Source organism: Monodelphis domestica, chromosome 4 (assembly GCF_027887165.1).
Source record: "Monodelphis domestica isolate mMonDom1 chromosome 4, mMonDom1.pri, whole genome shotgun sequence".
Classification (NCBI taxonomy): domain Eukaryota; kingdom Metazoa; phylum Chordata; class Mammalia; order Didelphimorphia; family Didelphidae; genus Monodelphis; species Monodelphis domestica.
Genome location: NC_077230.1, coordinates 206,263,589 through 206,275,872, shown reverse-complemented (window position 1 = coordinate 206,275,872; position 12,284 = coordinate 206,263,589). Strand labels below are relative to the sequence as shown.

General features: G+C 32.3%; 1 protein-coding gene across 1 annotated transcript in view; it reads right to left on the bottom strand.

The window, feature by feature from the left end:
- Positions 1-12,284, bottom strand: part of COL3A1 (collagen type III alpha 1 chain) — a 62,988-nt gene that overhangs the window by 20,750 nt on the left and 29,954 nt on the right. The window contains exons 9-22 of the mRNA XM_001378421.5: positions 11,507-11,560; positions 10,899-10,952; positions 9,749-9,802; positions 9,350-9,394; positions 9,117-9,170; positions 8,594-8,638; positions 7,268-7,321; positions 6,468-6,566; positions 5,192-5,236; positions 4,967-5,065; positions 3,067-3,120; positions 2,855-2,962; positions 2,088-2,141; positions 1,040-1,138 (exon numbers count right to left, since the gene is read on the bottom strand). Of these exons, the coding sequence (XP_001378458.3) occupies positions 1,040-1,138; positions 2,088-2,141; positions 2,855-2,962; positions 3,067-3,120; positions 4,967-5,065; positions 5,192-5,236; positions 6,468-6,566; positions 7,268-7,321; positions 8,594-8,638; positions 9,117-9,170; positions 9,350-9,394; positions 9,749-9,802; positions 10,899-10,952; positions 11,507-11,560 (918 nt within the window). The remainder of the gene's footprint in view (positions 1-1,039; positions 1,139-2,087; positions 2,142-2,854; positions 2,963-3,066; positions 3,121-4,966; positions 5,066-5,191; positions 5,237-6,467; positions 6,567-7,267; positions 7,322-8,593; positions 8,639-9,116; positions 9,171-9,349; positions 9,395-9,748; positions 9,803-10,898; positions 10,953-11,506; positions 11,561-12,284) is intronic.

The window sequence follows — 12,284 nt, the reverse complement described above, 5'->3', positions numbered from 1 at the left end:
TTACAAATTGTGCTACAGTTTCTTGAATAAATTGTCTTAAAAGTTCACTATAATTACAATAGCAAATCTGCTAAAAGAGTTTTTGCTTACTCATTGTGTCTGAAAGGACTGGGGCAAGCATCACTACTCCATCCCATGAATCACAGTGTACTGTGATGGGAATTTGAACTTTCTAAAGTGTTTTTTTAAAAATTGATCATTTCCAAAAGTGATATGTTCAGAAAAAAACCTGGAAGATGTATGCACTGAGGCATAATGAAGGAAGTTACAGAACCAATGGAAAAAATTATATAAGAATAATACTGTAAAGACAAGAAAATTTCAATGACTTGAGATAACTGAGAAATACAATGATCAACCATGATTTAAGAGGACTGATTAAGAACTATACAACTATTTGCCAACAGAGAAGAGCTAGATTCAAGATATAGAATAAGATATCCTTTATTAGAGGTAAGTAGTTTAGGATTATGCTTTTCTTGACTTAATTGTTACAATCACTTTTTTTTCTGTCTTATTTCAAATGAAGGGAGAAGAGAAAATAAATGCTTCTTAATTGAAAAATCAAATGCAATGAAAAAAATCTATCCTCTTTTTTTCACCCTTATACTAAATTTGATTATTTAGTCCAATAAGGTAAATCTGAGGTAGTATTTAAATACCTCTGCTAAGGTCACATTGCTAATTTTGTCTTTGATTCTTAAACAGAAATCCTAGCTATAGAATCTTGCCTTGAAACTTGTAGTAGAGGAAAGTAATAGAAAGCAGGATTATGCCTGAGCAACTGAAATGTGCATAGAAATATACTTTAGTGAACTTTTAAGTGAATTGCAATGCCCCCAGTAGCTGATTTTACCTCTCAAATTCAGAGCTTGGGTCAATCTGGAAATAGTAAGTTTATCCAAATACTCATTTAAAAATATAGGCTTAAAATTTACAAGTGGCTTGAACCTTAAGAAAAGTGCAGTTTGGCCAACCATTTAAGTTTTCTACAAATGTCTTAATGGTATTCATATTCAAATACAACTTTTCAGCCTACCCTTTGTCCTGGATTCCCTGGATTTCCATCACGGCCAGCTTCACCAACTGGTCCTCTGGGACCTGCAGGACCTGGACCACCACGTTCACCAGCAGGGCCCTTATTGGTTAAATAGCATGAAGTTGAGATGGATAAATAAAGTAAGTAACCAACAGTGATAACCCAGTTATTAATAATCTAAATGTAAAAAAAGTAAACTTCATTTTGCCTAGGTCATAGGTAAGTTTATGAAGTTGCTGTACAGAAATTTGTTGCCTTCTTTTTGAAAGCAATGAGGTATTTTATACTTTTTTTGTATCTCTAGTACATACTATAGGTTGATATGACTAACAGGTATTTAATAAGTGCTGAAGGAAAAGGTTTCAGAGCTAGTGAGGAGTAGAATTGACAAAACTCATCAATTTATTTGAATAGAGATGGAAACAAGAATTGATGATGACTTTGAACTTGGCAAATGAAATCACTAAAAGGATGGTGGAACCTGTCAGTCTTCAGTTAGGAGGCTTTTGATTCTGCCATAGCTAACCACATCAACTGGGAAAATGTAGTCGTCATATGATATTGAAAGAAATTGGAAATTTCATTGGCAATAATCTTGCACTTGGTTGTTATCACTATTAAATCAGTATAATGAAATGATGGAAGATCTGAGAGGTCATTTTAAAATTTTTTTGGATTCATCTATTTTGCCCGCCTCGTTTTTTAACTTTAATATATTTTCCTGGCAATGGATAAATACATAAAGTCATTTCCTTGAAACTTTCTAGGTAGAAGCTTTCCTGATTTTCTGAGGTAGGCTCTAGGTCAGGGTTTCTTAAATGGGGTCCAAGAACTTTTTTAATACAACATTTTGACAACTTTATTTTGATATAATTGGATTCCTTTTTAGTACTGTGTATTTATGCATGTACAAACATTATTCTGAAGAATTTCATAGATTGCCAAAGGAGTCTCTGAATCACACATACACACACAGAGTTAAGTTAGGATGTTGCCAATAAAATATCAATAACTTAGTAACTATATTTAAAAGAAAAACAACACTCACCTTTTCACCAGGAATTCCAGGGCTTCCTGCAGCTCCTCGGAATCCAGGGGCTCCCTGAAATGGAGTGAAACAAAATATTTCATATAAAGGGGAAACATATGCCAAATGATCACATTGTATAAAGGCAGTATCCCTGAGAATTCTTAAGTCAGACTATTCTACAATTGCCATAAGAATTGAAGGCCTATATTATTCCCCAACCAATGCAGATTTCTCTTGAAGTAGCAATGAAAATGAAGGGTGGCTAAGAAAAACTGGTAATGATGTTTCATTTTGTTGTGGGCTTCAATATCAAATTTCAAACTAAATTTCATTGTTGGTCTCCTAAGGTTGGTCTTAAGCAAACTATTTCCTTTTCATCAGGCACTCATCAAATGCTGAGTTGGCTTTGTTTTTATAGTATATTCTCATATGAAAAATTTCTAGTTTAAATAAAAATCCTTCTTCACAAACTTCAATTTTTTTTCCTGGAAATAGAAGGGGAAGAATTATTTTACTTAATTGAATAAAAAGCAGAGAGTCTTGTTGATAGCTTTTATAAGGGTCCTCATAAAGGAAAAAAATAATTGATGGTATTTCCATGTGAATTCCATGCCATGTATTTATCAATAGATATTCTATTATCTTCTGTTTTCAATTTGATGTTTTACTTCAATTCAGTGTTTAAGATTGAGTAAGAAAATCAATAGTTCATTGATTGCCAAGATCAAGGATTTCATAATAGTGAATCCATCTTTTTAAAAAAATGATTAGATACTGGAACCTACCCTCTCTCCTGGAGATCCTGGGATCCCATTTGCACCTGGTTCTCCTGGGTTACCATTTTTGCCATCTTCACCTTTAGCCCCTGGTTGACCTGGAATTCCAGCTTCACCCTAAAAGAAGATCCAGAAATAAGTCAATGTACGGTACTAGTCAATCCTTAAAAGATGTGACCACTTTAAAAGACATGTATGTATTTGTCGAGGGAAATACTTACACGTTCACCTCTTGGACCTGGCTCTCCCTTGCCACCATTTTTACCAGGTTCACCCTAATGCAAGGAAAGAAGAACACACAAGATCAACAGCTGAAGATGTAGTGACTTGAAATTTATTTTTTAAAGAATTCTATGGTTTTGTGATTTCTTCCTCCTATACTAGGAAATCCGTATATTATAGAGTAAGGACAAAGCAACAAATTTATCACTGCTACTAGGATAGCAGATTCTTTTGTAATACAGGATCATTTTCTGAATATATTAAAGATAATGTCATCCCTGTATCATCATAATCCCCATATCATGATCCTTAATAAGAATATTCTATCCCTAGTACATAGGAATAGAGGGGCTGCACATAGAATGATGTGTTCTCTCTTATGGGAACCTAGAATTGTACTCTTTAGATTTATGAGAAAATTGAACAAAAATTGTCCAATGAAAATATTATTTATTGTAAAGCAGCCATAAGTATAATTAATTAGATATTTACCTTTAGACAAATTTGTGGGGTTTGAAAAATTAATTACCTGCATTTTTCCTAAATTGAAATAAAATAACCATAATCTATAAATAAAGATGAAATGGGATCTCAGAGATCATAAAAGCCAGAATCCTTAGTTATATGGATTGGGAATTTGAGACACATGTAGGTTAAGTGTCAGGTTAAGAGTGTCAGAGCTGGGATCTGAAACTAGGGATTCTTACTACAGAGTCATGGTACCAGCCATTAAGTCTTGAATTTGATCCTAGCATTGCCATTTAGGAAGCTGTGATAATTTAAAAAATACTATGAGAGATAAAATAGTTTAGGATATTTAGACATTTAGGGAAAAAAACTATGCATAAAATTTATGTTTTCTAAGTACTAACTAGTGTTTTACATCAATTATTTTAAGCCTCACTACAACACTATGAGGTAGGGACTGCAGATATTTCTAATCTCACTTTACATATGAGGAAACAAGCTAAGAAAAGGTAACACTTTATCATTAGCAACACAAGTGATATTCAAAAATCACATCTCCTAATCTGCTCTAACATACTGTTTCTACAAAATCTGGGTTCTTTGTCCGTATTGAATGGTTTTTAGTTTTCTACTATGAGTTTAGCTTTCCATAAGCAAAAGAATGCAATAGAGCAGAATTAGTTTTAAAACTTTTGGATCTTTGCAAAATTGCTAAGATTTCACTTCTCCAAAAGCATAAAAGAAATTAAGGTAGACCACTGTGATGGATGCGAAGGCAACCTTGGAATCTGGAAGATGTGTGATCCTCAGCAAATCACTTAGAGCTTTCACAACCTTAAAGAATTATTCTGTACTATAAGGTCTAAGGAGGAAACCCATCTATACTATCAGAAAGAATTTTCCTACCTAGAGAATTTCCTCTATCTGTGAAATGATAGGTATATACATATATATATATATATATATATATATATGTATGTATATATAAATGAAATCATGGGCTTCATCTTTTTTTGCTTAGATCAGTTTTCATCTTTTAAAATGTAGGGGAAAAGAGCTCAACTAAAAAGAGTTAATTTGGAAATATAAATATTTGAAAAATGATGTTATCAAATTAAGACTTGCAGAGAAATAAGGAACATTTTCAGGCAGTGAGCTAATATAGTGAATAGGGCATTGGGCTTAGAGTCATGATCTGTGTTCAAATCTGGATTTGGACAATAGCTGTATGGTCCAGGGCATGCCATTTAATCTCCATTTGCCTCAGTTCCCCATCTATAAAATGGAGACACACTGGAGAAGGAAATGATAAACCACTCCAGTATCTTTGCCAAGAAAATCCCATGGATAGCACCCAAGTGGAGATAGCATCTACAGCAGCCAGAGGTTCACATAGAATGAACAATAAAAGAAAGATTTAGACAAACTTACTGCAGGACCTCTTGTTCCAGGAGTACCAGGAGTACCTGCAGCTCCTGGAGGACCACGAGCTCCACTTAATCCGGGAGGTCCAGGCATTCCACCAGGACCCTGCATATGACCAAAGAAAACTGACATAAGTAATTAGGGCATATTTTTTGTTTAATATCTGCCTGACCCCACAATTACCATATGGGTCCCCATGCAAAAGTAGATGTTTATTAGGAAAAGACTTACCGTTTCACCTTTACCACCAGGGCTGCCATTGTTTCCAGGAGGACCCTGACCAAAAAAGAAAGGAAAGAAAAAAGGAAAAGAAATAAAAAAGGAATGAAGGAAAAGAAAGAAAGCAAAAGAAAAATTAATAAAGAATACATTTCTAACTGGACTATTTTAAAATACTTTTATCTATAAAAATATTTTTGTCCAAAGAAAAGTATAGGTTCTACTCCAACTCCCTAAGCCATCATTTATTGCAGCTGTAACAAATGATTACTGATGTCAGTCAGGTAAAAATAATAATCTGGATGGTTTAGGGGGAAAATGGATTTTGCTCTTTTAGAGGATATGGGTAGGACTGTATGCTAGATTTATTATTTCACTAGTATAAACAGAATAATGAATCCTAATGTGGGAACTTTCCCCACCAATGTAAATACCCACTCATTTGGTCTCAGACAGGTGTCTGGGGCCCCTTAGAGATTGATTTACTCAAGGTCACATGACTAGAAACAGGCAAGACTTTAACCTGTCTTCTTGATGCCAAAGTTGTGCTCTATTTCCTGAAAAATATCGCCATTACGTTGTCTAAATGACTGAAATTCTTAATCATAATATAAAGATTTTATCTGAATCATCTTGTATAGTTTAGTTACTTTTTATAAACTTCAAAATTCATCTGATAATTATTAACTTTCCATTTTACCAAGAGGAGAATCAATGAGGTCAAACTCAAGTCAAAGTAAGGGCTACTAAGCCTCAGATAAAAATCCTTACAAGCTACATATTAATTAAGAAAACCACACATCAATGTAATCTATATTGTATTGTCATTTTACTCATTTTGTGAAAAATTTTCTTTTTTTTTTATTTTAACCAGGTTTGGAGTTTCACTCAAAAATGTTGTGAGTGTGGCATGCCAAGGGGCTATGTTTGACACCATCAAATAGTTGGTGGGTTTTTCAACAATTAAAATAAATGAAAGCTCCATCAGTTTTATCACTGTTCATGTACTTTTTCTATAATATATATGATTATCAGATATTAGAGTATAGAAAAAGAAACTTAATTTTATTATTATTATTATTATTAATCAAATCCTCCAAGAGTGGAGCCAAGTTTGCTATAATCTTAAAGCAGCTTGCAATAATATGATAAAAGGGATCCATATGGATACATGTATAAATTTTTCTGATATCCATGAAAATGATTGTTTTAATTTCCTGAAATTTTACAGCATGTGCTTTCTTGTGCCTCTATCAATATATAACCATAAATAACTGTATGTACTCACTGGAGGACCTTGAGCACCAGCATGGCCTTGAGGACCAGGTTCTCCTCTTACTCCAGGAGAGCCATTTGAACCAGGAGAGCCTGCAGGCCCAACTTCTCCCTAAGAAGAGAAGGACACCCACCAGGTCTCATTAACCATGTCTAATAGCTATTTCTAAATAATTTACAAACTATTTCATTCCAAGTCAATGACTATTTCTTAAGCACATAATTAAGGTTATTCTTCCATTAAATGGTCTAGCACCAGTTCAGAAGTTCACAGGATCATGCAGTGTTAGAGTTGCAAATGTGAGATCAGACAAAAACCCTCATTTTACATAAAAGGTAACTAAAGCAATTTTATAGAAGCATACATTAAATCTTTGATACACAGAATAACTTGGAGAGCTACATAAAAGAAAGCTGTCCAGATGAATTTGGAAAACAGAAAGAAGGCAACTCAGTGTTAAAAAATAAGAAGCTGAAGAACTATTCTTAGAATTACTAAAAAATCCTTATATATGGGTAAAGGTTGATAATAGAAAAGAAATAGAAAATATTTCTTTTTGAAATTACTGAATGCCCTCCTAAATAATTTCAAATGTCTCAGAAAGAAGTACCTTCACTATGTAAAAGATTTTTTCTGAAATACCCCCAATCCTTTATTTAGTTGTTAAATCTATGACATAATATATGATAAATTTCCATGCAATTTGATCTCTAACAATTAAAGAAAGCCATCTTCTTTAAAGAACTAGCCTGAACTCCTTTATTTTTCAAGACATGAATTATTTGCTTTCTTAAAAATTAATATCAAAGTACCTTAGCACCAGGAGAACCGGGAAATCCTGAAGGTCCAGGTGGACCAGGAGGGCCCTGAAATGTAAAGATGGGATTTAATGAGATGTAAAATGCAAGCAAAATAGCAATAACTTTCAAGAACTTCAAACTTCAAGTCTACATTACCAAAACAAAGAAAAGATATTCTAGACAATTCATGTAGAATATGTAATTAAGATCATGTGATTGAGAAGCATTCAAAATGACATGACCATGACATTTTCCCAATTCAAAATTATTATATTATTTTAATTCAAAAGTTGGATTTAAACATTAGGTTATGGGAAATTGTTCTTGAACATGACTTCCCTTCTGAGAAGTCTGGGATTTAGTTTGGACAAGTTTGGTTAGGCATCTTCAGAAATAGGCACATATTCATTTCAAAGCACTCAAATTTTACATGATTTTTTCTCACTGTAAATCACTCATATATCATTAAAATATTCCTTTAAAGATTGTGATTGAAATTCTGCTTCATGGATTAAAAATTGTTGAGATATATTAGGCAGAGAAAATAAAATTAATCTTGCTTCATTTTTCAGAAAATAAAGAATAAGCAGCAAAAGTTCAATTATATATGTGAAAATGTGTTAATTTATTAACAAATGTTGACTATAGCATAACTGAATTGATATACAGACTTGTATTATTTTTCAAAGAACTGTACATATGACTTTAATTACTAGATTAACTATAGGCAGTACAGATATTATTCTATCCATTTCCTAGATCATAGAATCACAAAAAATCTGAGGCAAAGACAGGTTAAATCATTAGTGCAAGGACATAGAAGAAGTAAGGAGAGGCTTCTGAATTTTGAGGAGGACCTACTGCCTTCAAATATAACATTCACTCTCATGTTTTATTCTGTATCATCATGAAAAACTTCTTTACAAAGAAAATTACAATTACAGTGTTCAAAATGAAATAGAATGCTTTGATGACTAGTTAGGTTCAGAGTTATCTCCCATTCTTTGGATCAATTTGTAATTCCTAGCAAGTTTTTGAAATCATAAAATGTTTACTATCCAAAGATGTTATTGATTAAAATGAAAAACGTTGTCCTCTTATTTAATTCTTTATCACGTTTTGTCCATTTTGGGGAATGTATTCTCCATTCTATTTGACCTTGATCTATTAAAAAAGCCAGAAGATAGTGAATTGAGGTCATAAAGGACTTTCATGGTAAGAAATTTAGGAATTTCATCATCCTTTCTTTCTGTTTGAATTGAGAAGGATAGACCCAGAATGTATAAGGTTGAAAGCAAGGGATAAAAGGGAATAGTTGATATAAAATTTGCTTCTTACCATTTGGCCAGATGCTCCAGGAGCTCCATCATTACCACGAGACCCCTAAAAAAAGGTCACATAATTTTTTAAACTTAGCTTTCAAAATAAAAAAAAGAAATAACTTATTTACAGTTAAAAAAGAAATGATAATATAAGTATGCTATAATTTATATTGAACATGATCTCATCAATTTAAATGCATATGTTAAAATTAATAGCTCTTCAAAATGTGTTTCTAGTTCCTATGCATTATTTTGCATATTTTTATGAAACTGACTACTAATTTTAGGCCAGAATCATTTGTAAAATCAGTACATTATAGAAAATGTTGATGTTAAACATAGATAATGATGATGAATGATGAATTATTCTCTTGCTTCCATTATACTGGCCAAATTTTCATCAACTATCTCTGTAAAAAATTTCCATATGATCAAATAGAATGTTTTCTCATAAATTTCTATATGAAATGCAGTCAGATTTCAAGATTGAAATGATTCCTATGGTTTGAATTTTAAGTAGCACATATGAAAGTACTTACTGCAGATCCAGGAGGTCCAGGTCGTCCTCTTTCCCCAGGAAGACCTCGTGGACCCTAGGGTAAATATAATAATTTCCTTTTAAGGAAGCTAAAGCATATGCTATCAGATTTTTCATAGTTATTAAACTGAAATAAAACAAAATTATATCTAAAACATTGTTCTATAAAGAGTGTACCTAGCCTTAGAGTGGTTGAGGTACTACAAATCAAATGATGCAGAAAAAAAAAATTACCATTGGTCCAGGGGATCCATTGTCTCCAGGAAGACCATTTTCACCCTATTTTAAAGGGAAAAAAGAACACTTGAATTTTCAGCTTTTGTGAACTATTTTTGCATTTAAATAAAAGACAATTTCTACTCTGGGCTGAATTTCTATTATGAAATTTCCATTGATACCTTTTCAGTCATTAAGTCTTATTAGAGAGGAAAAGTGAATAGCAGCAAAAAATAACATTTCTGTCTATTTAAAACAAAGACATTTAAAACATTGATATTATTTTGTTACCATGCACTTTTAGCTTTTGAAATCTAAAATATCTTTAAACATTGACAATCAAAAATACCAATGTTAGTTCCAAAATTCAATTAAAAAATGAAAATGGGAAATATACATTTATACTGAATAACAAACCTTCAAACCAGGTGCACCTGTTTCACCTTTTTCTCCATTCCGTCCATCAAAACCCTAAAAGATAGTCATATATAACAAATTATACAGAGTAATTCCCAAAAGCTAGGCACTAAATTTTAAATAATTGCCTTTTACATCTTATCAAAATAATCAGAAGTAATTTCAAATACTAATGAAGACAAATTAAAATAGTCACAGTGTGTCATAGCAATTACAGGGATTTTACCAGGGATTACAGTAAAGAATGTGTATTCACATAATATAATGGATTTGCCATATCTGAATGAAGACTGAAATTTTATTTAATCAGTACATTTCTTTGCCTTCACATATCTAACTGATGATATGTATATAAATATATATGCATATATACATGTAGTATATATACATATATAATTTTATACATTAATTTTTATTTTATGTGTCATTTTAGAACATTAAATTGATTTTACTATATTATGATATATAATATAATAAATATTATGATTTTATATAATATAATAAAAGTATGATTTTAATAATTACATCACAATATTAAATTAATTTAGTATATAATGTCAATAGGAACAAGGATTAGAGCTATAGTTTCATTGACACAGAACTTGCTCTCTCTAATGAGGTAACTCTCTTTACTTATTAATATCAACATTGATCTGTAATTTTTTTGTATTCTGTAATTCTGTAATCTCATAATTTCCTAGAGTACCAAAAGAATAAGTGTCTTGTCCGTAGTTACGTGGCTAGTCTTAATCAAAGGCAAGACTCTAACTTACATCATACTGGTTTTGGGGCCACCTCTCTAATTGCAATGCCACAAGACCTTTAATACTATCAATACTATTTAGTAATTTTTTTTGCTAGTAAAGGTAGCAGGATAGTAGTTATGCCAAAAGATGGCTTTGTTTTATTTGAACAATGCCTTTAAACAATAATGTCAATAAGAGTCTGTGCTATAAGATGACACATTATTGCAATCAATTTTTGTTAAAATGTTTCAATAAAGTTTTACCTTTTAATACATTTTAGCACATTGGATTTGTCATAATGATCCCCTATTTGCATCATAATGATGGAATCTATTTGCGAACTATTTTTCTGTTTACCAAACAGCAGCATACTTATAGATAACTTAGAAAGAAACTCAACTTACTCGATGTCCTTTCATACCAGGGAACCCAGGCATGCCTGAAGGACCTTTGATACCCTAAAATGAAAAGATAAAATCTTTATGAGCTGGAGAGTTTCCAAAGGAGAGAAACCAGGGAGGTAAAGGGTCTTGAATCATATGAGAATCAGCTGGGGATACTGGGTGCACCTCACATGGAGAAAAGAAGACATAATGGAGAAAGGCTTGTCAAGCAGGGAATGGATTAAACTTTTTGCCTTTTGACTTCATAGGGTGTAACCAGAAGAAAAGAATTGAAATCACAAGGAATAGTTTGGGCTAAATTTCAGGAAAATTTCCAAACAATGAGTTAGCCAGGAGTCTGTCTCAAATACTAGTGAGTCGTTCTCACTTAGAGGTCTTCAGGAAGAAGCAAGATGACCCCTTTCTAGAAATATTAGTTAAGATTCCTTTCATGAAGAGACCAGACTAGAGTTTTGTGAAAGTCCTTTGCAAGACTAGAAAATTTGTAAACTTTTATTACTGCCATAATCAAATACTGGAAAGCCCCTCTAATACAAATGAAATGCTAATAACCTATCGCTCCTTAACTATGGACTCCATAAATCTATTTTCAGATGTCTAGGATTTACCTGGGCTCCAGGCAAGCCACGTTCTCCAGGTCGTCCAGGTCTTCCAGATTCACCCTAAGACAGAAATGAAGAAAATGTGGTCATGTTTGTTTATAGTCTTCAATAATGCCTACATTAGAGACATAGGAATATTCTAATATTTGGAACATCTCATATCCTGTTATGAAAAATTCCATAGGACCAGATTTAAGGTCGATGAAGAACAAGTGTGGTGTGGTTCAGGTGCAACTCATTCAGGGTTGACTTTCCAAATATCAATAATAGTAGCCATCACTTATATAGAATTTAAGGTTCCCAAGAGCCTTAAGTATATTACATCATAGGATTCCCACTATAACTGTTGGAGTGAGAGTTATTATCATTTTATGTCATAATTTTTCTTTGGAAGTATCTCTGCATTCTTTGTTCTCCTTATAGTTAACTCAAGGGATGGGACTGTTTAAAATTTTACTTTTTTATCTCCAGCACCTAGCATAATGTCTGAAACTTATCAGGTACTTGGCAAATTCTTCCTGAATCAAATTAAACTATCAAATTATTTTCTAAACATTGTGGACATCAATTTCCTGCTTGTTTGACTAAGAGAAAAGTTTAGTTTCATATATAAACAATCAACAAGTTTTCATTATGATTTATGGTGCTTGTTATAGAATTGCCAAGAATAAGACCTTCCTGTAAGGAGTCTACATTTCAAATATTTTGTTTTCTAATTTTATGCAATCAACAAAGCAGGGAGGAATCCCAGAATTCTTGTGAGGAAGAGCTTTAATAAATTAAT